A 27,029-nucleotide genomic window follows, 5' to 3' on the forward strand; every position below is an offset into this window, starting at 1 on the left:
TCCACAATACTAACCTAAATGACAGATTGAAAAGAAGGAAGCCTGTACAGAATACAAATATTACAAAACATGCATCCTGTTTGCAATAAGACACTAAAGTAAAACTGCAAAATATGTGGCAAAGAAATTAACTTTATGTCCTGAATACAAAGCGTTATGTTTGGGGCAAAATCAATAACACATCACTGAGTACCACTCTTCATATTTTCAAGCATGGTGGTGGCTGCATCCTGTTATGGGTATGCTTGTCATCGGCAAGGACTAGGGAGTTTTTTAGGATACAAATAAATGGAATAGAGCTAAGAACAAGCACAATCCTAGAGAAAACCCTGATTCAGTCTGCTTTCCAACAGACACTGGGAGACATTCACCTTTCAGCAGGACACTAACCTAAAACACAAGGCCAAATATACACTGGAGTTGCTTACCAAGACGACATTGAATTTTTCTGAGTTGCCTAGTTACAGTTTGGACTAAAATTGGCTTGAAAATCTATGGCAAGACTTGAAAATGGCTGCCTAGCAATGAGCAACAACCAACTTGACAGAGCTTGAAGAATTAAAAAAATAATAACGTGCAAATATTGTACAATCCAGGTGTGCAAAGTTCTTAGAGCTTTACCCAGAAAGACTCACGGCTGTAATCACTGCCAAAGATGATTCTGACATGTTCTGACTCAGGGGTGTGAATACTTCTGTAAATTAGATATTTCTGTATTTTTTTTTTTTTTTTTTGTTTTTTTTTTTTTTTTGTCATTTAGCAGACGCTCTTATCCAGAGCGACTTACAGTTAGTGAGTGCATACATTTTATATATATATATATTTTTTTTTTTTCTCCCATACTGGCTCCCCGTGGGAAACGAACCCACAACCCTGGCGTTGCAAACGCCATGCTCTACAAACATCCCTGCCGGCCATTCCCTCCCCTACCCTGGACAACGCTGGGCCAATTGTGCGTCACCCCATGGGTCTCCCGGTCGCGGCCGGCTACGACAGAGCCTGGATTCGAACCAGGATCTCTAGTGGCACAGTTAGCACTGCGATGCAGTGCCTTAGACCACTGCCCCACTCGGGAGACTTATTTCATTTTCAATAAATGTGAAAAATATTCGAACAAATGTTTTGACTTTGTCATTATGGGGTATTGTGTATGTGGGTGAGACAATTTATTTTATTTTATTTTTTTATTTGAATGCAGGCTGTAACACAACAACATGTGGAATAAGTTAAGGGGTATTAATATTTTCACTGTAAATAAACAGATAAATATTGGTGGTATTTACAATGTTCTCTCTCTCTCACTCTTTCTCTCTAAATATGCTGATAACGTCAGCAGTAGCTACAGACGGAGAAGAGGGATGCAACTCAGAAGAGATGAGAATAGGAGAGGAAAACTTTTAACATATGGCTCCAGCCCCTACCGCAGGACGAATCGTTACCGAGGGGGGAGGAGTCCAACATGCAGCAGACTTAAAACCCAGCTGATCCTGAAAGAAAGAACAACAGACTCCGGTGAACGGTCACACTGTTGGACAGTGCAGCAGCGTTTCCTTCACGACTTTCTAAAGGTGGATTTTAGTTTCCTCCAGCTCGGAACTGCTCAACTGCCTGGGGCCCAGGACCTGCGGTCTTCTTCAGTTATTATTGTCATTGTAGCGGCTCTCACACACAGATAGCCTACGCACACAGACACACACACCTACAGCGCTCAGCGGATTTCACTCTCAATAGGGACACTTTTTCCGCATTTCAAAGGAAGGTAAACAACGCGGGAGAAAATGTCGTTGTCAATTAACGGCGTCCTCTGTACGCTGACGGTACTGATTCTGTGGCGGGCAGAGGAGCTAGTGGAAGCTTGTAGCTGTGCCCCTGTGCACCCGCAACAGGCTTTCTGTAACGCGGACGTAGGTAAGTGATTGACAGGCTACGCCCTCACGTGCACCATCTGGGCACCTTCTGTTGTTGTGTCTCTATTACAGCCTCTGTCAACAGGTCTGGTCCTTTAAGGAAGGTAGTAGTGTGCTTGCCAGTTCTGGCTGTTTTCTCATAGTCTGCTGGCAGCGGTGGCAGAGTTTGTCACTTCTACAGTCTCTGTCAAGTGTGTCCAGTAGTTCATTTTGTAGTTTGTGCATTCAGTTTGTGGTGCGTTCAGGAATAGGGGGCCACATCTGGGTCGTTCCACCACAAAAAGGACAAGAAAGAGGATTTAGACACCCACCATCTCAGATTGTTCTGAAATCGTTTCTGTTAGAAACGGATAAGATTAGCATTCCTGCAACATTATTTTGTTGAAAATATAATTTGATCTCTGAGATAATAAGCTAAATATAGTACCTAACATCCGATTTGGACCAAAGTTTTTCTAACAATGAGTAAGACAAGGAATTCCCCATGTCTTACTCATTGTTAACATCCGATTTGGACCAAACGTTTTTCTAACAATGAGTAAGACAAGGAATTCCCCATGTCTTACTCATTGTTAACATCCAATTTGGACCAAACGTTTTTCTAACAATGAGTAAGACATGGGGAATTCCTTGTCTTACTCATTGTTAGAAAAACGTTTGGTCCAAATTGGATGTTAGGTACTATATTTATTGGATATGATATGAATCCTATAAATTAAAATGGCCAATTTGGGTGCAATCAAATTATATTTAAACAAAATAATGTTTCCGGAATGCTTATCTTATCTGTTTCTAACTACAGAAACAATTTCAGAACAATCTGAGACAGTGGGTGTCATGGCTTGCTGAAATGACATGGAACGACCCTTCTTTTCCACACTGGTGAGAATTGGTTGACCAACTTCTAACACATCAAATGTAAACAGGAGATGTGTAATGGAGGTGGTTGGCTCACATGATGATTAGTAACTTTGTCTGAGAGATGTGAAGGTTTGCATTGTTTCTCCACCTGACGATTCTGCAGACATGTAGGACGGGGTCCGATAGTAACGCAGAGGTGACACACAGACACACACCATTGTTTCACCTAGATTGTCTTTTGAATGCGTTGGCAAAGATTGCAGCGGGTTCACGGGAACATGCCCCTGCAGACTGTGAGAAGGTCATTTCTGGTGACTTTTTAAAATAACATTCTACTCCAAAATTAATGAAAATCAAATGATGCCAATACCAGGTATCTATAATCCCCACCAGAAATGAGCCCAATATTGACAAATTATTTTAAGGCTCTTTTACCATAGCCTGTACATGGCACCATACAATATTATCAGGCAGGTGTGCTATTAGCAATAAGAAAGGTTTTCCTCCAATTCTACGCATTTTACCATGGCTAATTCTGTGTTCTTATGTTCAAACATTATCACAAAATCAGTGGGGACCTGAATCGGGGCCAATAATCCAGCTATGCCAAAAGTACTTGTAAATTCATATTTTAATTTAATTGGTTTCATCGTTTTAGCTTTCTGGGGTGATTTCAAGTTCTCAAAGATTGTATGATTTAAAAATATGTAGGTCAATCATCTTGTCTGTAAACTTTGTCTACTTATACTCATTTAAGTTTACACTGAAAGCGTTTTTCCATCCCAAAAAGTTATATTAAACAAAGTGTGTGTTTATATATATATATATATATATATATATCACATACAAAAGTAGTGGATTCAGCTATTTCAGCCACACCCGTTGCTGACAGGTGTGTAAAATCGAGCACACAACCATGCAATCTCCATAGACAAACATTGGCAGTAGAATGGCCTTACTGAAGACCTCAGTGACTTTCAACGTGGCACCGTCATAGGATGCCACCTTTCCAACAAGTCAGTTAGTCAAATTTCTGCCCTGCTAGAGCTGCCCCGGTCAACTGTAAGTGCTGTTATTGTGAAGTGGAAACATCTATGAGCAACAACGGCTCAGCCGCGAAGTGGTAGACCACACAAGCTCACAGAATGGGACCGCAGAGTGCTGCAACACTCACTACCGAGTTCCAAACTGCCTCTGGAAGCAATGTCAGCACAAAACTGTTCATCAGGAGCTTCATGAAATGGGTTTCCATGGCCGAGCAGCCCCACACAAGCCTAAGATCACCATGCACAATGCCAAGCGTCGGCTGGACTCGCCGCCATTGTATTCTGGAGCAGTGGAAACGCGTTCTCTGGAGTGATGTATCACGCTTCACCATCTGGTAGTCCAAGGGACGAATCTGGGTTTGGCGGATGCCAGGAGAATGCTACCTGCCCGAATGCATTGTGCCAACTGTAAAGTTTGGTGGAGAAAGAATAATGACCTGGGGCTGTTTTTCATGGTTCGGGCTAGGCCCCTTTAGTTCCAGTGAAGGGAAATCTTAACGCTACAGCATACAATGACATTCTAGACGATTCTGTGCTTCCAACTTTGTGGCAACAAAGTTGTTTCAGCATGACAATGCCCCTGTGCACAAAGCGAGGTCCATACAAAAATGTTTTGTCGAGATCGATGTGGAAGAACTTGTCTGGCCTGCACAGAGCACTGACCTCAACCCCATCGAACACCTTTGGGATGAATTGGAACGCCTAATCGCCCAACATCAGTGCCCAACCTCACTAATGCTCTTGTGGCTGAATGGAAGCAAGTCCCCACAGCAATGTTTCAAAATCTAGTGGAAAGCCTTCCCAGAATAGTAGAGGCTGTTATAGCAGCAAAGGGGGGACCAACTCCATATTAATGCCCATGATTTTGGAATGAGATGTTCAAAGAGCAGGTGTCCACATACTCTTGGTAATGTGTGTGTGTTTGTTTTTGGTGTGGCAGCAACAATTTAGCAGTGGCGGTGTGCTGCTGCTAAATTAATACAGGGGAAACACTGCACAGTCCCCTATGAGTTTACAGTGCTTTAGCATCTGCTGTGGGGCTAGGAGTATCGCCTGGTTTGTGGACGTGGCACAGCAGGATGAGGAAGACATAAAGAGAGGGTGAGAGCGAGCAAGGGAGACTAAGATGGACCAAGCAGGGTAGTATAAATTCTGCTTTAGAATCCCTCTCAGAATTAGTCTCACACCAGTCCTCCTCTCTCTCTCTCGCTCTTTCTCTCTTTCTGTCCTCCCTTCTTTCCCTCCTTCCTCTGAGGGGTGTAGCTGCAAGGAATGACAGGAATGTTTCAGGGGTTTTCCCGCTCCGCACCAAACTAATGCAGCGGGACAGCTACAGACACTGACACACGCCACTTCAGAGAGACATCCCACTGGGCAAAAACTGGTTGAATCAATGTTTCCACGTAATTTCAGCAACAGAAAATCAATATGATGACGTTGAATCAACGTGAAAAAGATTGGAGTTGCAAAAAGTCATCAATGTAATAAGGGAATTGTCTTTTTTTTCGCGTAACTTTTAACCTACATCCAATGACATGGTGACATTTGTTGTTAATGTCATGTTGAATTCAAGTTAGTTGACATCTCAACCAAATGTACACTGAATAAAAATATAAACTCAACATGCAACAATTTTAAATAAATTCATTAGGCCCTAATATATGGATTTCACATGACTGGGAATACAGATATGCATCTGTTCGTCACAGATACCTTAAAGGCAGGGGTGTGGATCAGAAAACCAGTCAGTATCTGGTGTGACCACCATTTGCCTCATGCAGCGCGACACATCTCCTTCTTGATCTGGCTGTTGATTGTGGCCTGTGAAATGTTGTCCCACTCCTCTTCAATGACTGTGCGATGTTGCTGGATATTGGTGGGAACTGGAACACACTGTTGTACACGTTGATCCAGAGCATCCCAAACATGCTCAATGGGTGACATGTCTGGTGAGTATGCAGGCCATGGAAGAACTGGGACATTTTCAGCTTCCAGGAATTGTGTATAGATCCTTGCGACATTGGGCCGTGCATTATCATGCTGAAACATGAGGTGATGGCGGTGGATGAATGGCACACCAATGGGCCTCAGGATTTCGTCATGGTATCTCTGTGCATTCAAATTGCCATTGATAAAATGCAATTGTGTTCGTTGTCCGTAGCTTATGCCTGCCCATACCATAACCCCACCATGGGGCACTCTGTTCACAACGTTGACATCCGCAAACTGCTCGGCCACATGACACCATACACGTTGTCTGCCATCTGCCCGGTACAGTTGAAACTGGGATTCATCCATGAAGAGCACACTTCTCCAGCATGCCAGTGGCATTTGCCCACTGAAGTCAGTTACAATGCCGAACTGCAGTCAGGTCAAGACCATGGTGAGGACGACGAGCACGCGGAGGAGCTTCCCTGAGATGGTTTCTGACAGTTTTATTTGTCACATACACGTGTTTAGCAGATGTTATTGCGGGTGTAGCAAAATGCTTGTGCTTCTAGCTCCGACAGTGCAGTAATATCTAACAATTTCACAACATGTACCAAATACACACAAATCTAAGTAAGGAATGGAATTTAAGAATACATATTTGGACAAGCAATGACAGAGCGGCATGGACTAAGATACAGTATATAAATTACATATTGGATGAGTAGTGCAAGATATGTAAACATTATTAAAGTGACTAGTGTTCAATTTCTTAAAGTGGCCAGTGATTTCAATAGGCAGCAGCAGCCTCTAATGTGCTAGTGATGGCTGTTTTTAACAGTCTGATGACCTTGAGATAGAAGCGGTTTTTCATTCTCTCGGTCCCAGCTTTGATGCACCTGTACTGACCTCGCCTTCTGGATGATAGCGGGGTGAACAGGCAGTGGCTCGGGTGGTTGATGTCCTTGATGATCTTTTTGGCCTTCCTGTGACATCGGGTGCTGTAGGTATCCTGGAGGGCGGGTAGTTTGCCCCCAGTAATGCGTTCGGCAGACCGCACCACCCTCTGGAGTGCCCCGCGGTTGCGGGCGGTGCAGTTGCCATACCAGGCGGTGATACAGCCCGACAGGATGCTCTCAATTGTGTATCTGTAAAAGTTTGAGGGTTTTAGGTGCCAAGGCAAATTTCTTCAGCCTCCTGAGGTTGAAGAGGCTCTGTTGCGCCTTCTTCACCACACTGTCTGCGTGGGTGGACCATTTCAGTTTGTCAGTGATGTGTACGCCAAGGAACTTGAAGCTTTCCAACTTCTCCACTGCAGTCCCGTCGATGTGGATAGGGGGGTGCACCCTCTGCTGTTTCCTGAAGTCCACGATCATCTCCTTTGTTTTGTTGACGTTGAGTGAGAGGTTATTTTCCTGGCACCACACTCCCAGAGCCCGCACCTCCTCTCTGTAGGCTGTCTCCTCATTGTTGGTAATCAAGCCTACTACTGTTGTGTCGTCTGCAAACTTGATGATTGAGTTGGAGGCGTGCTTGGCCACGCAGTCATGGGTGAACAGGGAGTACAGGAGGGGGCTGAGCATGCACCCTTGTGGGGCCTCAGTGTTGAGGATCAGCAAAGTGGAGATGTTGTTTCCTACCTTCACCACCTGGGGGCGGCCCATCAGGAAGTCCAGGACCCAGTTGCACAGGGCGGGGTTCAGACCCAGGGCCTCGAGCTTAATGATGAGCTTGGAGGGTACTATGGTGTTGAATGCTGAGCTATAGTCAATGAACAGCATTCTTACATAGGTATTCCTCTTGTCCAGATGGGATAGGGCAGTGTGATGGCGATTGCATCGTCTGTGGATCTATTGGGGCGGTAAGCAAATTGAAGTGGGTCTAGGGTGACCGGTAAGGTAGAGGTGATATGATCCTTGACTAGTCTCTCAAAGCACTTCATGATGACAGAGGTGAGTGCTACGGGGCGATAGTCATTTAGTTTAGTTACCTTTGCTTTCTTGGGTACAGGAACAATGGTGGCCATCTTGAAGCATGTGGGGACAGCAGACTGGGATAGGGAGAGATTTAATATGTCCGTAAATACAGTCTAGCGGTTAAGAGCGTTGGGCCACTAACCGAAAAGTCACTGGTTCGAATCCCTGAGACAACTAGGTGAAAAATCTGTCGACGTGCCCTTGAGCAAGGCACTTAAACCGAATTGCTCCTGTAAGTCACTCTGGATAAGAGTGTCTGCTAAATGACTAAAATGTACAGTTGAAACCATGATTCATCCATGAAGAGCACACGTCTCCAGCATGACAGTGGCCATCGAAGGTGAGCATTTGCCAACTGAAGTCACTTACGATGCCAAACTGCATTCAGGTCAAGACCCTGGTGAGGACGACAAGCAAGCAGATGAGCTTCCATGAGACGATTTCTGACAATTTGTGCAGAAATTCTTCGGTTGTGCAAACTCACAGTTTCATCAGCCGTCTGGGTGGCTGGGCTCGGATGATCCCGCAGGTAAAGAAGCCGGATGTGGAGGTCCTGGGCTGGCATGGTTACACGTGGTCTGCGGTTGTGAGGCCGGTTGGACGTACTGCCAAATTCTCTAAAACGACGTTGGAGAGAAATGTACATTAAATTCTCTGATAACATCTCTGGTGGACATTCCTGCAGTCAGCATGCCAATTGTACACTCCCTCAAAACTTGTGGCATTGTGTTGTGTGACACAACTGCACATTTTAGAGTGACCATGTATTGTCCCCAGCACAAGGTGCACCTGTGTAATGATCATGCTGTAAAATCAGCTTCTTGATATGCCACACCTGTCAGGTGGATTACTTATCTTAGTAAAGGAGAAATGCTCACTAACAGGGATGTAATCAAATTTGTGGACAGAATCTGAGAAATAAGCTTTTTGTGATTATGGAACATTTCTTTGATATTTTATTTCAGCTAATGAAACATGGGACCAACACTTTACATGTTGGATTTATATTTTTATTCAGTGTAAATCAAAACTAGTCGTTGAAATTACGTCTGTTCACAGTGGGATGGGTGCTGTGCACACACAAGACTGCACAGACATGCAGTACAGTACACACACAGAACAGTACACACACACACACATGCATACACTACAAAGAAATGTGTCGCTCTCTCTCATGCATCCATCTGGCTGTCAGTTTTGGGTACACAAAAGGAACAAATATATAAACGTCAAGGACCTCTCACAAATATGTATGGTATCCATGGAAATGGCACAAACTTTATCTTTCCCGCTCTCCACCCATCCTTCTGACCATCCCCTCTATGATCATCGCTTTCTCAAACCACACACACAAACACTATTGATTTACAGGGTGGGATACTCTAACCTCTGACTTTCAACAGTGTTCGCTCCTCTTCAGAACCCATCCGTGTCCTGGTCATTTTGACTATGCATACATAACATAAATGCATACATACCTCTTAGTGTAGCAGTCCCACCAAGCTCATCAAAATTAGTTAGACTTTGCAGAGAGAGGCCAAGAATATGCTTAAGCTCCCATCCATACTCCGAGTAAGTAAGAAGAGGGAGAGGATGGTATGATAGGATGAAGATGAGATGTGTGTGTATATTGTCTGTGTGGACTACGCCAGTCGACAGCACACTGAGTCTGTATCTTCTAGTGGAGTGACACTAACAGCTACGTGATTTAACATTTTCCCTGGTGTCACACACACACACACACGTCCCTGCTCCCATGTCTAGCTTGTAGACAATTTTTATTTATTACGTTTATTTGGACAGGGACAATATACAACAAAAACATCACTCTGAAGTGAGAACCCACTGTGCACAGATGTCAGTTCAACTTCTATTCCACGTTGGTTCAATGTAATTTAATTCAAATGACGTGGAAACAATGTTGATTCAACCAGTGGGAAGTGATGCATTGCACCAGATTTAGCTTACAGCTAATTTTACATCTGCATTCCCCGGGAAAGACAGGGGACTTCCCAGCCTGCTCCAGCAAGTGCTGGGAATTGGGAGGCCAGGTCACCCCCTAGAACCACCGCTCTGATGGGGAGAGGGATGGAGAGTGGTGTGGTGTGGTGGATAAGTGAGGGGACGGTTAGGGGAACTCAGCATGGTTTTCATGGAAAGACATTGCTTAGTGCTGGTGATTTATACATGTATAAGTAATTCTGCATAGCTATGATTGGGGTGAGATGTGTGCGTGTTTTAACCTCTTAGCTCTCTCTCTCTGCTACCCTAGAGTTTCTGCTCCCCTCTCAACATGGGGTGCTCATATGACCTAGTTAAGAAGTAGCGGCGGCGGGGGGGGGCCTATTTAGGAAAACATAATTCCTGCGAAAGTCATTAAACAGGCAGCAGTCCCAAATCACAGAATCCCTTAAAATGTTTTGTCATTTAGCAGACGCTCTTATCCAGAGCGACTTACAGGTGGGTTAAGTACCTTGCTCAAGGGCACATCGACAGATGCGTCACCTAGTCAGCTCTGGGATTTGAACCAGCGTCCTTTCGGTTACTGGCCCAATGCTCTTAACCGGTAGGCTACCTGCCACCCCCACACTTTTTCCCTGGGCTGAGCGTTCTCTCTAGGGCTGGGAATTGCCAGGGACCTCATGATACGATCTTATCACGATACTTAGGTGCCGATATGATATGTATTGCTATTCTCACGATTCTATATGTATTGCGATTCAATACTGTGATTGTATTGTGATTCCATAGTCCAAACAAATTGCTCACTGTATGTCTGCTGCAGAGGGACAAGAGAGCAATGAGAAAACAACACGTTTTGATCAGTCATGGAAATAAAAAAATATTTCAGCCAACTAGCGCAAAAATAATATTGCGATATTATCAAAACGATACGATATCTTGTCAAAAAGAATATCCCGATATGTAACGGTATGAATTTCTTTTTTCTTCCCAATTGCTAGTTCTCTCTGCCCTGTTATATTCCCAGAGTCCTTAGTGCTCATTAGCCTCTGGGCCTAAATGAGGTCAGGAAACGAGAAAGGGAAAAACTCCACGGAATGCAGGAGAGGGAGCCAACCAGGTACACCGCTGGCACTTGGTGTGTGTGTGTGTGTGTTTTGCATCAGCCTCAGTCAGCTCCCTGTGTATGAACTTGGGAAGTGGTTACATGTGCAGAAAAGCATGCAAAAGACAGAGCATTGACCCCCCAAATATTTGTGTCTGTTCCATGCCATAAAGAGAACCCAAGGGTTTAGAGCAATGACAGTCAACCCTGTGGAGTGTGTTTGTGTGTGTTTCTCTCTGGTGATTGTACGTTCTTGCGTATTGCTCATTTTCCATTTCCTTCCCATAGCTGAAGCATGATGTAGTCTGTGAGGTCTTACACACACACACATACACACGAACTACAGCTCGTTCATACTTTATCTGGCCTCTATCCTTTCTTCAGTGTCACTACATTGTTCTCTCTCTCGCTCTCTCCCCTTGATAATGTGCCTCAATCACTCCCTTGTTTCTGTCAGTGAAAGCACACATCCCTCCCTGCCAATATGTGCTAACAAATCATGATTTGATGTGGAATGGTAGTGGCAGCTAGTTCACATCCTGAAACAGTCAAAACAAAGTTTTGACTCACCGTATTTGGGGTTTATTGATGTAGGATCTACAGGCTGCCATAGTGTGTTTAGGCTGCCTGGGCTCCATCTGCGGGTGGTTAACGAGCTGTACTGTGGAGGGAGGTATTCAAACAGAAGCTTTGTTTTGGGTCTGTGTGTGTTCTTGATGTCCTCTGACCCCATATCTCGGTCTCCCTGCAGTGATCCGAGCGAAGGTGGTGGGGGAGAAGGAGGTGGATACTGGGAATGATATCTATGGGAACCCCATTAAGAGGATCCAGTATGAGGTCAAGCAGATCAAGGTGAGAATACATCTATGACCTCTAACCCCCCCTGACTTGTGGTTGTGTTGTTAGATATAAGACCTGTGTTCATCTAACCCCTTACCTGTGATTGTGTTGTAGATGTTTAAGGGTCCTGACCAGGACATTGAGGCAATCTTCACTTCGCCAGTCTCCGCTATGTGTGGCGTTACCTTGGATACCAGCGGCAAGAAGGAGTACCTCATCTCCGGTAAGGCTAGTCGTCTGTCTGACCTGACCAGACACTGATGACATGGCGTAGTAATCTCCCTCCACTGTGTGCTAGAAGTAGTCTTATCCCAGAGCTGTTTGTGTTTTCTTGCCTACTCCTACGGTTAGTGGTGTTACAATGACCATAGGAGTTGGCAAGACGGCACAAACAGATCTGGGATCAGGCTATGCTAGATGGTGCTGAGTGAGCACAACTGGAGCAGACAGAGTAGACGTAAAGAGGGACACAGAGGGGCATTAGATCATGCACGCTCTGGTTTCCCTATACACACACACACACTCACACACTCAGCCTAATTACAGGGAACACCAGAACAGGAACTGCTGAGGTTAGCGTTTCCTTCTTCTGGATCCTTTAGGATTCCGGACGGACCTCAGTATGGTGAAAACCAGTTTCTGTCCTTCTAGCATTTCAACAACTCACCCCTCTCGTCCCTCCTCACCCCCTCTTCTCCCTTTTCTTATCGCTGTCTGCCCCGATCTAAGAGGGGGAAGGAGAGTAAAAGAAAAGCTTCTGTCCGATTTCAATTACTCTCATCACGTTTCAGAACCACATCTGTTGTTGCTGTTTTAGAGAGAACCTTTCTCTCTCTCCTTACCCCACCCCCTCTGTCTCCACCCACCTCTCTCTATCTCTCTCTCCCGCTCCCTCTGTTGCCCCCTGCAGGCAAGGCGGAGGCAGGTGGGAAGATGCATGTGACCCTGTGTGATTACATCACGCCCTGGGAGCCCATGAGCCCCACTCAGAAGAAGAGTCTGACGCAGCGCTATCAGATGGGCTGTGACTGCAAGGTAGGTAGGGAGGGAGGTGGTGGGAAGCAAGATGAGTGAAGGGCAGGAGAGTGATGTGGAAAGGGTAGATGGGTAGGGAAACCAATCTTAAAGGCCCAGTGCAGTCAAAATTCTGTTTTCCCTGTGTTTTCTATCATATTGTACAACAGCTGATGAAACTAACACTGTAAAAGTGTTTTTTTATATATATATATTTGTATCAGTTATTTCCTGAAAATACAATCTACAGAGGGCCTTCTAATCAGCAGGTTTGATTGGGCGGGAGTTTCAGCTTTACAGTGTAAATTGGTTAATAGATCAATAACAGAGTTCGAAACCTCTCTGCCAATAATATCAGCTAGTTTTTAGTTTCCCCCTCCCCACTCAGACCTAGCAAATTTCTTACTTAAGAAATATTTTTTTGCTAAAAAGCTATTTTTGCCCATTTAAAATGGAAATCTATTACAGTAAGGTACTTAATTGTTACCCAGAAATGATTTGATATTCATATAAAAACATCTGCATTGGGCCTTTAACCTATGTGTGTATCTGTCTCTCTCTGTGTAGATTGTGCGCTGCCCCTCCCTGCCCTGTGCCATCTCTGCTCCAGAGGAATGTCTGTGGACAGACCTGATGATAGAGAAGCAGGTGCACGGTCGCCAAGCCAACCACTACACCTGCGTTAAGAGGGCAGACGGCTCCTGTTCCTGGTATCGCGGTGTGACTCCGCCCAAGAAGGAGTTCCTGGACATCGAGGACCCCTAGTCACTTTCTGACACTACCCCCTTCCAGCTGCCCACTGCACAACCTGATTTAAAGAAAAAAAATGGTTTCTAAACATTTCATGAAATATTAGGGGAGAAAATAAGTTCTGTGTGAAAGGCCAACATATTAATATGATACACATATAAAATATAACGAGGCAAAGCTGATTGATTTTAAGAGAGCTCAGTGAAATTGTTTACTGGTCCAAAAACAACTCCTAGCTACTACCCCTTCTTCTTGTGTTTGCAGATCTAAAGGGACTGAATATGTTAATAGTATGGTGATGCTCCACCTAGCCCCCTAAATGGTATTTGTCAAATTGCTTAAACCCATCCGGTTCCTTCAGGACTACAAAACACAGAAGGGTTAGAGGCTAGGGGAAGGCACTAGACAGGGGCTCAGGATGTTTGTGTAGCTATTTAGGGTCACGAGACCCATAGTCTGGTCGAGTGATGATGATGTCACATCCCCCTGAGGCTGGCGTCAGGAGGACTGATTTATGGGTGTGTCTCAAATGGCAACAGAGCCCAGGTCAAAAGTAGTGCACTCTCTACCCCTGTCAAACTACCCAGGTTAGAACGACTCCATATCTATTCAATGATGGCTCGACATTAATTATGTTTCCTCATTCTGTTTGATTGCAAAGCCATATTCCAAGATGCCTTTTTGTGTTTTTTTTTTATCTAGTCAAACGCTATTTGTTGCTTCTCATAACCATGCTGTTAGGACCAATCAGATTGATGGTGAGGCGGGACTTCCCAGCTTGTTCTAATAGACATTTGGTAAGAAGGGAGTTTAGTTTTTATAAATGGTTGCATTCGTTTTGTCTGAATAACCAAAGCATCCCAGTCAGAGACAAATATGGGAATAACATTTTAAAAGAACCTTCTAGAATGCATGTCTCACCAGACCAGTCTATGGTGTATGTGATAGAGATACACGCCTATGGTATCACATATTACCCCTGCACCCCCCATAACCCGCACCCCTATGCCCCCTCTAGACTCAACAACCCCCTCACCCCTCCTCACTGTCTCCACCCACTCCCCCTAGATTGCTGTACAGTACCTATGCATATACTTTTGTTTTTTAAAATAATTATTGTTATTTGCATCATTAGATCTAGAACTAGATTTGCACTTTGAAGAGGAATTCCAGTAAAGACCGAACCGTGTGATTCTCTGTAGTGTTGTTAATATCATACCACAGGCAGGCAGACTGTGTGTCCCAAATGGCACCCTATTCCAATATAGTGCACTATATGGGTCCTGGTCAAAAGTAGCACTACAAAGGGAATAGGGTGCCTTATGGGACTCAACCAGACAGCCAGGCCACGTTCTGTCTTAACTGCAGTCAGTCACATTGCGCAGGTGATCAGATCTCACAATGCCTGGAGAAGTGTAACTTCTCAGGAAACCACATCAAAATGAAATGGCATCTTCTGAGGTCTGAGACAGCACATACTCCTCAGATCTCAGTAGATTGCTATATCATATTCATTTGGATTCAAAGTATGATTGAGTATCAGAAGCATAAATTAAAGTGCTTTCCATTTCCAGTACATTTTGTTTTCCAGTGTTAAATCTATTACATGATTTAGTGTTTTTTTTCCTATCAAGTCTGTCTTTCTTTCTAAAGTGGTGAAGGTCTTCTTGCGCTGGGAGCATGTGAGAGAAAGATCATCTCACCAGTGGAGGCTGCTGAGGGGAGGACGGCTGATAATAATGGCTGGAACGGAGTAAATGGAATGGCATCAAACACATGCAAACCATGTGTTTGATGTATTTGATACCATTCCGCCCCAGCAATTACCAAGAGCCTGTCCTCCCCAATTAAGGTGCCATCCACCTCCTGTAAATCTCACCCCTAGTCACCTACCTGCAATGAAGGCACTTGCATAGATCTAAAGAGGATTGGATGTAAGAAACATGGGGATCATTCTATCTTTCAGAAGGCAATCCCTTGGTAATACCATATTTATTTTACCTTATCCAATGCTTTCAGATGTACATGTGCCAAGTTGGTAGGGAGGGGTTGATGGGGTATTGGGTGTGTGTGTGTGAAGACTGAGGGAGATGAAGAGGTGGAGTGTGAAGACAACCAGACTATGCATGTGTTTAATGCTTTGTGTAAGTCCCTCGTGGGCATTCAGCCGATGGACAAAAATATACAACAGTATTATCAAATAAAACCAAACCTTTGAAATAATAACTTTCTCTGTGTGTGTATCTGTGCTGCTGGTAGTTATCAGCCCTTGATTTAGTGTTTCACATGTTGCACCACTAAAGGGTGTTGACTAAATAGAGAATCTCTGTTTCGGTTCCAAAAACAGAGCCTGCATCCCAAATTGCACGGAGTACTTGAAGTACTTTGTCTGGTGAAAGAACAGGGAGGGAAATTTGGACTTGAGCATGCTTGTCGCTCATGTGGTTACGTTCAAAAGAATAAAGTATACTGAATTTTTCATGATCTTAATAAATGGCTTTGGGTGCTGATCATTATTCTTGCAGTAGTCAACAATTCTAAATGTATTAGAAGGCTTGAAAATGCTAACCTAGATTAATACATTTAAAGAAATGTTCTGCTTCTTTTTTTCTGCTCAGGGAATTTACATTTTGGTGTAACTCAATACATTATGTAAATGGTGAAGAATCTTGTTGAAAGCTAACATGGAGCTGCTCGTCAGTCTCACTGGCCAGGTTCTAGCCTGGTTCAAATACTACCTCACAAACTGTTATATTTGTGCATAAAACTCTGTTGTACCACAACCGCCAAATGCATCGAGGACTCGGTCATTGCTATTCTCCCTTCCAGGACGGCTACAAGGCCCTCCTCCGCTGCCCTCCTTTCGACAAATCAGATCATGCCTCCATTCTGCTCCTCCCCACCTATAGGCAGAAACTTGGTCTGACCAATCAGAATCTATCCTTCAAGATTGTTTTGATCACGCGGACTGGGAAATGTTCCGGGTCACCTCTGAGAATAGCATCGACATGTACACTGATTCGGTGACTGGGTTCATCAGGAAGTGCATAGAGGATGTTGTCCCACTGTGGCGATTAGAACTTATCCAAACCAAAAACCGTGGATAGATCAAGTGGCCAGGGTTCCGGTCTAGAAGCAAAGTTTCGACTGCTCCTACAGTTTTGCTTCGGTACTGCAGTTTAACTGAAAGACAATTTCCGTAGACGGCCATATAAAGAAGTCAGATTTGAAAATTCCTAATAAGAGACTTTAGTCATCACCGTTGTGCACAAAACATCCATTGAATTATTCAATTAATTGTCGCTGAGGCAGATTTTTTTTCAATCACTCACAGCCTAAGATATTAGCATTTTATATTCATCCAAATGTCTGCCATGTTTTTGGATAACATGACGTCGTCGCTGCTCCCTGTGCACACCGAGTGCTAGTGCGCATGTGATGTTAGTCCGTATAAACCGGATGCAACCCAGATATAGATGGTCGATGAATCGGCGTATGCGAACATGAGTAGATTACCTTGAAAACAACGGACGGACATCTTGGGCGGACAGTCTCCAGTACTTATTATACCTCAGAGGGATAGATGGCAGCATGGAGCTGCTCGTCAGTCTCACTGTCCAGGTTCAAAGTTATCTTTTTGCTAAAAAATCTTATCACAACCGCTAAATGCATTCTACATCAGTTGTACAACTTCAGTGTGAACATATACAATCAAGTTGCACACTGTGCAACCAGAGGGGGAATAAACTCTAGACCACCTTTACTCCACACACAGAGACGAGTACAAAGCTCTCCCTAGTCCTCCATTTGGCAAATCTGACCATAATTCTATCCTCCTGATTCCTGCTTACAAGCAAAAACTAAAGCAGGAAGCACCAGTGACTCTGTCAATAACAAAGTGGTCAGATGAAGCAGATGCTAAGCTACAGGACTGTTTTGCTAGCACAGACTGGAATATGTTCCGGGATTCTTCCGATGTCATTGAGGAGTACACCACATCAGTCACTGGCTTCATCAATAAGTGCATCGATGACGTTGTCCCCACGGTGACTGTACGTACATACCCCAACCAGAAGCCATTGATTACAGGCAACATTCTCACTGAGCTAAAGGGTAGAGCTGCCGCTTTCAAGGAGCGGGACTCTAACCCGGAAGCTTATAAGAAATCCCGCTATGCCCTCCGACAAACCATCAAACAGGCAAAGCGTCGATACAGGACTAAGATCGAATCGTAGTACACCGGCTCCAACGCTCGTCGGATGTGGCAGGGCTTGCAAACTATTACAGACTACAAAAGGGAAGCACAGCCGCGAGCTGCCCAGTGACACGAGCCTACCAGAAAAGCTAAATTACTTCTATGCTCGCTTCGAGGCAAGTAACACTGAAACATGCATGAGTGCATCAGCTGTTCCGGACGACTGTATGATCACGCTCTCCGTAGCCAATGTTAGTAAGACCTTTAAACAGGTCAACATTCACAAGGCCGCAGGGCCAGATGGATTACCAGGACGTGTACTCCGAGCATGCGCTGACCAACTGGCAAGTGTCTTCACTGACATTTTCAACCTCTCCCTGTCTGAGTCTGTAATACCAACATGTTTCAAGCAGACCACCATAGTCCCTGTGCCCAAGAACACTAAGGTAACCTGCCTAAATTACTACTGACCCGTAGCACTCATGTCTGTAGCCATGAAGTGCTTTGAAATGCTGGTCATGGCTCACATCAACACCATTATCCTAGAAACCCTAGACCCACTCCAATTTGCATACCGCCCCAACAGATCCACAGATGATGCAATCTCTATTGCGCTCCACACTGCCCTTTCACACCTGGACAAAAGGAACACCTATGTGAGGATGCTATTCATTGACTACAGCTCAGCGTTCAACACCATACTGCCCTCAAAGCTCATCACTAAGCTAAGGATCCTGGGACTGAACACCTCCCTCTGCAACTGGATCCTGGACTTCCTGATGGGCCGCCCCCAGTTGGTAAGGGTAGGTAACAACACATCCGCCACGCTGATCCTCAACAAGGGAGCCCCTCAGGGGTGTGTGCTCAGTCCCCTCCTGTACTCCCTGTTCACTCATGACTGCATGGCCAGGCACGACTCCAACACAATCATTACGTTTGCTGATGACACAACAGTGGTAGGCCTGATCACCGACAACGACGAGACAGCCTATTGGGAGGAGGTCAGATACCTGGCCATGTGGTGCCAAGACAACAACCTCTCCCTCAACGTGATCAAGACAAAGATGATGATTGTGGACTACATGAAAAAGAAGAGGACCGAGCACGCCCCCATTCTCATTGACAGGGCTGTAGTGGAGCAGGTTGAGAGCTTCAAGTTCCTTGGTGTCCACATCACCAACAAACTAACATTGTCCAAGCACACCAAGACAGTCGTGAAGAGGGCACGATAAAACCTATTCCCCCTAAGGAGACTGAAAAGATTTGGCATGGGTCCTCAGATCCTCAAAAGGTTCTACAGCTGCACCCTCGAGAGCATCCTGACTGGTTGCATCACTGCCTGGTATGGCAACTGCTTGGCCTCCAACCGCAAGGCACTACAGAAGGTCGTGCGTACGGCCCAGTACATCACTGGGGCCAAGCTTCCTGCCATCCAGGACCTCTATACCAGGCGGTGTCAGAGGAAGGCCCTAAAAATTGTCAAAGACTCCAGCCACCCTAGTCATAGACTGTTCTCTCTGCTACTGCACGGCAAGCGGTACTGGAGCGCCAAGTCTAGGTCCAAGAGGCTTCTAAACAGCTTCTACCCCCAAGCCATAAGACTCCTGAACATCTATTCAAATGGCTCCCCAGACAATATGCATTGTTCATCCACTACAGCTCAGCCTTCAACACCATAGTGCCCTCCAAGCTCATCACTAAGCTCAGGGCCCCCGGGTCTGAACCCCTCCCTGTGAATCTTGTCCTGGACTTCCTGACGGGCCGACCCCAAGTGGTGAAGGTAGGCAACAACACCTCCGTCTCGCTAATCCTCAACACGGGGGACCCCACAGGGGTGTCGTGCTCAGCCCCCTCCTGTACTCCCTTCAACCTGGGAGAAGCGGTCATACAAAAGTGTCTCACCTTTTAGCCAGGTACATTTCTATGGCAACGAATCATTCAGAACTAACCTGCTCCAGGGCAGGAACAGAACAGCGCCGGAAGAAGATGGCTGCCGTTTTACAGCCCTCTAACCAATTGTACTATTATGTGTGTTTTTCCGCGTTATTTGTAATTTATTTTGTACATAATGTTTCTGCCATCATCTCTTATAACCAAAGAGAGCTTCTGGATATCAGGACAGCGATTACTCACCTCGTATTGGACGAAGACTTTTTCTTCAACGAGGCGTTCGCGAAGGATATTCTACAGACACCCAACAAGGCCCAGATCCCCGTCATTCGCGTGAGGAAGAGACGGAGATATCGTGGACGCAGATCCGGTGCCTTGTAAGGATCCGACGGCGAACGAGTAAACTGCCTCTCCCATCAATCCTATTAGCCAACGTTCAAGCTTTTGAGAATAAAATGGACGATTTAAGATTACGGTTATCCTACCAACGGGACATTAAAAACTGTAATATCTTATGTTTCACGGAGTCGTGGCTGAATGACAACAATGACAACATTCAGCTAGCAGGCTATACGCTACATCGGCAGGACAGAACGGCAGACTCTGGTAAGACAAGGGGCGGCGGTCTGTGTATATTTGTAAACAACAGCTGGTGCACAAAATCAAATACTAAGGAAGTCTCAAGGTTTTGCTCGCCTGAGGTAGAGTATCTTATGATAAGCTGTAGACCACACTATTTACCAAGAGAGTTTTCATCTATATTTTTCATAGCTGTCTATTTACCACCACAAACCAATGCTGGCATTAAGATTGCACTGAATGAGTTGTACAAGGCCATTAATCAACAGGAAAACGCTCATCCAGATGCAGCGCTCCTAGTAGCCGGGGACTTTAATGCAGGGAAACTTAAATCCGTTCTACCTCATTTCTACCAGCATGTTAAATGTGCAACCAGAGGGGAAAAAACTCTAGACCACCTTTACTCCACACACAGAGACGCATACAAAGCTCTCCCTCGCCCTCCATTTGGCAAATCTGACCATAACTCTATCCTCCTGATTCCTGCTTATAAGCAAAAACTGAAGCAGGAAGCACCAGTGATTCGGCTAATAAAAAGTGGTCAGATGACGCAGATGCTAAGCTACAGGACTGTTTTGCTAGCACAGACTGGAACATGTTCCGGGGATTCTTCAGACAGCATTGAGGAGTACACCACATCAGTCACTGGCTTCATCAATAAGTGCATCGATGATGTCGTCCCCACAGTGACCGATACGTACATACCCCAACCAGAAGCCATGGATTACAGGAAACATCCGCACTGAGCTAAAGGGTAGAGCTGCCGCTTTCAAGGAACGGGACTCTAACCCGGACGCTTATAAGAAATCCCGCTATGACCTCCGACGAACCATCAAACAGGCAAAGAGTCAATACAGGTCTAAGATTGAATCATACTACACTGGCTCTGACGCTCGTCGGATGTGGCAGGGCTTGAAAACTATTACAGACTACAAAGGGAAGCACAGCCGCGAGCTGCCCAGTGACACAAGCCTACCAGACGAGCTAAACCACTTCTATGCTCGCTCGAGGCAAGCAACACTGAAGCATGCATGAGAGCACCAGCTGTTCCGGACGACTATGTGATCACGCTCTCCGTAGCCGATGTGAGTAAGACTTTTAAGCAGGTCAACATTCACAAGGCCGCAGGGCCAGACGGATTACCAGGACGTGTACTCCGAGCATGTGCTGACCAACTGGCAAGTGTCTTCACTGACATTTTCAACATGTCCCTGACTGAGTCTGTAATACCAACATGTTTCAAGCAGACCACCATAGTCCCCGTGCCCAAGAACTCTAAGATAACCTGCCTAAATGACTACCGACCCGTAGCACTGACTACTGTAGCCATGAAGTGCTTTGAAAGACTGGTCATGGCTCACATCAACAGCATAATCCCAGAAACCCTAGACCCACTCCAATTTGCATACCGCCCCAACAGATCCACAGATGATGCAATCTCTATCGCACTCCACACTGCCCTTTCCCACCTGGACAAGAGGAACACCTACGTGAGAATGCTATTCATTGACTACAGCTCAGCATTCAACACCATAGTGCCCTCTAAGCTCATCACTAAGCTAAGGATCCTGGGACTAAACACCTCCCTCTGCAACTGGATCCTGGACTTCCTGACGGGCCGCCCCCAGGTGGTAAGGGTAGGTAACAACACATCTGCCACACTGATCCTCAACACGGGGGCCCCTCAGGGGTGCGTGCTCAGTCCCCTCCTGTACTCTCTGTTCACCCATGACTGCATGGCCAGGCACGACTCCAACACCATCATTAAGTTTGCCGACGACACAACAGTGGTAGGCCTGATCACCGACAACGATGAGACAGCCTATAGGGAGGAGGTCAGAGATCTGGCCGTGTGGTGCCAGGACAACAACCTCTCCCTCAACGTGACCAAGACAAAGGAGATGATTGTGGACTACAGGAAAAAAAGAGGACTGAGCACGCCCCCATTCTCATCGACGGGGCTGTAGTGGAACAGGTTGAGAGCTTCAAGTTCCTTGGTGTCCACATCACCAACGAACTATCATGGTCCAAACACACCAAGACAGTCGTGAAGAGGGCACGACAAAGCCTATTCCCCCTCAGGAGACTAAAAAGATTTGGCATGGGTCCTCAGATCCTCAAAAAATTCTACAGCTGCACCATCGAGAGCATCCTGACTGGTTGCATCACCGCCTGGTATGGCAACTGCTTGGCCTCTGACCGCAAGGCACTACAGAGGGTAGTGCGTACGGCCCAGTACATCACTGGGGCAAAGCTCCCTGCCATCCAGGACCTCTATACCAGGCGGTGTCAGAGGAAGGCCCTCAAAATTGTCAAAGACTCCAGCCACCCCTAGTCATAGACTGTTCTCTCTGCTACCGCACGGCAAGCGGTACCGGAGTGCCAAGTCTAGGTCCAAAAGACTTCTCAACAGCTTCTACCCCCAAGCCATAAGACTCCTGAACAGCTAATCATGGCTACCCGGACTATTTGCACTGCCCCCCCACCCCATCCTTTTACGCTGCTGCTACTCTGTTAAGTATTTATGCATAGTCACTTTAACTCTACCCACATGTACATATTACCTCAACTACCTCAACTAGTCGGTGCCCCCGCACATTGACTATGCAACGGTACCCCCCTGTATATATAGCCTCCCTACTGTCACTTTATTTTACTGTATATATAGCCTCCCTACTGTCACTTTATTTTACTTCTGCTCTTTTTTTCTCAACACTTTTTTGTTGTTGTTTTATTCTTACTTTTTTGTTTAAAATAAATGCACTGTTGGTTAAGGGCTGTAAGTAAGCATTTCACTGTAATGTCTGCACCTGTTGTATTCGGCGCATGTGACCAATAAAATTTGATTTGATTTGATTTGATTTGATTTGAGGCTGACTCACTTACCCTAAATGAAATGACTGAGTTAAGGACCAATGAAATCAGATTCCCTCCTTCTTGCTAAGATTGCACCATCATCCCCTTCATTTGAGGAAGATGACAAATTAAATATTTTATAAACTACTACAAAAAATGGTGTTTAAAAATAGTAATGTTCGAATACACTGCTCAAAAAAATAAAGGGAACACTTAAACAACACAATGTAACTCCAAGTCAATCACACTTCTGTGAAATCAAACTGTCCACTTAGGAAGCAACACTGATTGACAATAAATTTCACATGCTGTTGTGCAAATGGAATAGACAACAGGTGGAAATTATAGGCAATTAGCAAGACACCCCCAATAAAGGACTGGTTTCGCAGGTGGTGACCACAGACCACTTCTCAGTTCCTATGCTTCCTGGCTGATGTTTTGGTCACTTTTGAATGCTGGCGGTGCTTTCACTCTAGTGGTAGCATGAGACGGAGTCTACAACCCACACAAGTGGCTCAGGTAGTGCAGCTCATCCAGGATGGCACATCAATGCGAGCTGTGGCAAGAAGGTTTGCTGTGTCTGTCAGCGTAGTGTCCAGAGCATGGAGGCGCTACCAGGAGACAGGCCAGTACATCAGGAGACGTGGAGGAGGCCGTAGGAGGGCAACAACCCAGCAGCAGGACTGCTACCTCCGCCTTTGTGCAAGGAGGAGCAGGAGGAGCACTGCCAGAGCCCTGCAAAATGACCTCCAGCAGGCCACAAATGTGCATGTGTCTGCTCAAACGGTCAGAAACAGACTCCATGAGGGTGGTATGAGAGCCCGACGTCCACAGGTGGGGGTTGTGCTTACAGCTCAACACCGTGCAGGACGTTTGGCATTTGCCAGAGAACACCAAGATTGGCAAATTCGCCACTGTGCTCTTCACAGATGAAAGCAGGTTCACACTGAGCACGTGACAGACGTGACAGAGTCTGGAGACGCCGTGGAGAACGTCCTGCTGCCTGCAACATCCTCCAGCATGACCGGTTTGGCGGTGGGTCAGTCATGGTGTGGGGTGGCATTTCTTTGGGGGGCCGCACAGTCCTCCATGTGCTCGCCAGAGGTAGCCTGACTGCCATTAGGTACCGAGATGAGATCCTCAGACCCCTTGTGAGACCATATGCTGGTGCGGTTGGCCCTGAGTTCCTCCTAATGCAAGACAATGCTACACCTCATGTGTCAGCAGTTCCTGCAAGAGGAAGGCATTGATGCTATGGACTGGCCCGTCCGTTCCCCAGACTTGAATCCAATTGAGCACATCTGGGACATCATGTCTCGCTCCATCCACCAACGCGACGTTGCACCACAGACTGTCCAGGAGTTGGCGAATGCTTTAGTCCAGGTCTGGGAGGAGATCCCTCAGGAGACCATCCACCACCTCATCAGGAGCATGCCCAGGCGTTGTAGGAAGGTCATACAGGCACGTGGAGGCCACACACACTACTGAACCTAATTTTGACTTGTTTTAAGGACATTACATCAAAATTGGATCAGCCTGTAGTGTGGTTTTCCACTTTAATTTTGAGGGTGACTCCAAATCCAGACATCCATGGGTTGATAAATTTGATTTCCATTGATAATTTGTGTGTGATTTTGTTGTCAGCACATTCAACTATGTAAAGAAAAAAATATTTAAGAAGATCATTTCATTCATTCAGAAAATCACATTGTAGGATTTTTTATGAATTTATTTGCAAATTATGGTGGAAAATAAGTATTTGGTCAATAACAAAAGTTTCTCAATACTTTGTTATATACCCTTTGTTGGCAATGACACAGGTCAAACGTTTTCTGTAAGTCTTCACAAGGTTTTCACACACTGTTGCTGGTATTTTGGCCCATTCCTCCATGCAGATCTCCTCTAGAGCAGTGATGTTTTGGGGCTGTCGCTGGGCAACACAGACTTTCAACTCCCTCCAAAGATTTTCTATGGGGTTGAGATCTGGAGACTGGCTAGGCCACTCCAGGACCTTAAATGCTTCTTACGAAGCCACTGCTTCGTTGCCCGGGCGGCCACTCCTTCGTTGCCCGGGCGGTGTGTTTGGGATCATTGTCATGCTGAAAGACCCAGCCACGTTTCATCTTCAATGCCCTTGCTGATGGAAGGAGGTTTTCACTCAAAATCTCACGATACATGGCCCCATTCATTCTTTCCTTTACACGGATCAGTTGTCCTGGTCCCTTTGCAGAAAAACAGCCCCAAAGCATGATGTTTCCACCCCCATGCTTCACAGTAGGTATGGTGTTCTTTGGATGCCTCAGCATTCTTTGTCCTCCAAACACGACGAGTTGAGTTTTTACCAAAAAGTTCTATTTTGGTTTCATCTGACCATATGACATTCTCCCAATCCTCTTCTGGATCATCCAAATGCACTCTAGCAAACTTCAGATGGGCCTGGACATGTACTGGCTTAAGCAGGGGGACACGTCTGGCACTGCAGGATTTGAGTCCCTGGCGGCGAAGTGTGTTACTGATGGTAGGCTTTGTTACTTTGGTCCCAGCTCTCTGCAGGTCATTCACTTGGTCCCCCCGTGTGGTTCTGGGATTTTTGCTCACCGTTCTTGTGATCATTTTGACCCCACGGGGTGAGATCTTGCGTGGAGCCCCAGATCGAGGGAGATTATCAGTGGTCTTGTATGTCTTCCATTTCCTAATCATTGCTCCCACAGTTGATTTCTTCAAACCAAGCTGCTTACCTATTGCAGATTCAGTCTTCCCAGCCTGGTGCAGGTCTACAATTTTGTTTCTGGTGTCCTTTGACAGCTCTTTGGTCTTGGCCATAGTGGAGTTTGGAGTGTGACTGTTTGAGGTTGTGGACAGGTGTCTTTTATACTGATAACAAGTTCAAACAGGTGCCATTAATACAGGTAATGAGTGGAGGACAGAGGAGCCTCTTAAAGAAGAAGTTACAGGTCTGTGAGAGCCAGAAATCTTGCTTGTTTGTAGGTGACCAAATACTTATTTTCCACCATAATTTGCAAATAAATTCATTAAAAATCCTACAATGTGATTTTCTGGATTTTTTTTCCTCAATGTCTGTCATAGTTGACGTGTACCTATGATGAAAATTACAGGCCTCTCATCTTTTTAAGTGGGAGAACTTGCACAATTGGTGGCTGACTAAATACTTTTTTCCCCCACTGTATACCCTGATATTTACCCTTTTCGCCCAGTATTAATCAGCCCACATGACTATTTACATGTATGCTGAACAAAAATATAAAACGCAACATGTAGATGGTTGATCCCACGTTTCATGAGCTGAAATAAAATATCCCAGAAATGTTCCATACGCACAAAAACCTTATTTCTCTCAGATTTTGTGCACAAGTGTTTACATCCCTGATAGTGAGCATTTCTCCTTTGTTAAGATAATCCATCCACCTGACAAGTTTGGCATATCAAAAAGCTGATTAAACAGCATGATCATTACACAGGTGCACCTTGTGCTGGGGACAATAAAAGGCCACTCTAAAATGTGCAGTTTTGTCACACAACACAATGCCACAGATGTCTCAAGTTTTGAGGGAGCATGCAATTGGCATGCTGACTGCAGGAATGTCCACAAGAGCTGTTGTCAGATAATTTAATGTTAATTTCTCTACCATAACAGTCTCAGGGAAGCTCATCTGCGTGCTCGTCCTCCTCACCAGGGTCTTGACCTGACTGCAGTTCGGTGTCGTAACTGACTTCAGTGGGCAAATGCTCACCTTCGATGGCCACTGGTACGCTGGAGAAGTGTGCTCTTCACAGATTAATCCCGGGTTTCAACTGTACCGTGTATTGCGTCGGTGTGGGCGAGTGGTTTGCTGATGTCAAGCGTTTTGAACAGAGTGCCCCATGGTGGTGGTGGGGTTATGGTATGGGCAGGTAGGCATAAACTACGGACAAACACAATTGCATTTTATCGATGACAATTTGAGTGCAGAGATACCGTGACGAAATCCTGAGGCTCATTGTCGCGCAATCACCTCATGTTTCAGCATGATAATGCACTGCCCCATGTCGCAAGGATCTGTACACAATTCCTGGAAGCTGAAAATGTCCCAGTTGCAAACTCACCAGACATGTCACATG

General features: G+C 45.6%; 1 protein-coding gene across 1 annotated transcript; it reads left to right on the forward strand.

Annotated features, from left to right (window-relative positions):
- Positions 1–1,473: 1,473 nt before the first annotated feature.
- LOC121575447 (metalloproteinase inhibitor 2) lies at positions 1,474–15,165 on the forward strand. Its single transcript, XM_041888579.2, has 5 exons — positions 1,474–1,908; positions 11,538–11,638; positions 11,741–11,849; positions 12,537–12,661; positions 13,208–15,165. Exons 1-5 carry the CDS (start codon positions 1,779–1,781, stop codon positions 13,403–13,405), a joined length of 663 nt encoding a protein of 220 aa, XP_041744513.1. The 5' UTR covers positions 1,474–1,778; the 3' UTR covers positions 13,406–15,165.
- Positions 15,166–27,029: the final 11,864 nt, after the last annotated feature.

The sequence above is a fragment of the Coregonus clupeaformis genome, chromosome 1, assembly GCF_020615455.1.
Source record: "Coregonus clupeaformis isolate EN_2021a chromosome 1, ASM2061545v1, whole genome shotgun sequence".
NCBI lineage: Eukaryota > Metazoa > Chordata > Actinopteri > Salmoniformes > Salmonidae > Coregonus > Coregonus clupeaformis.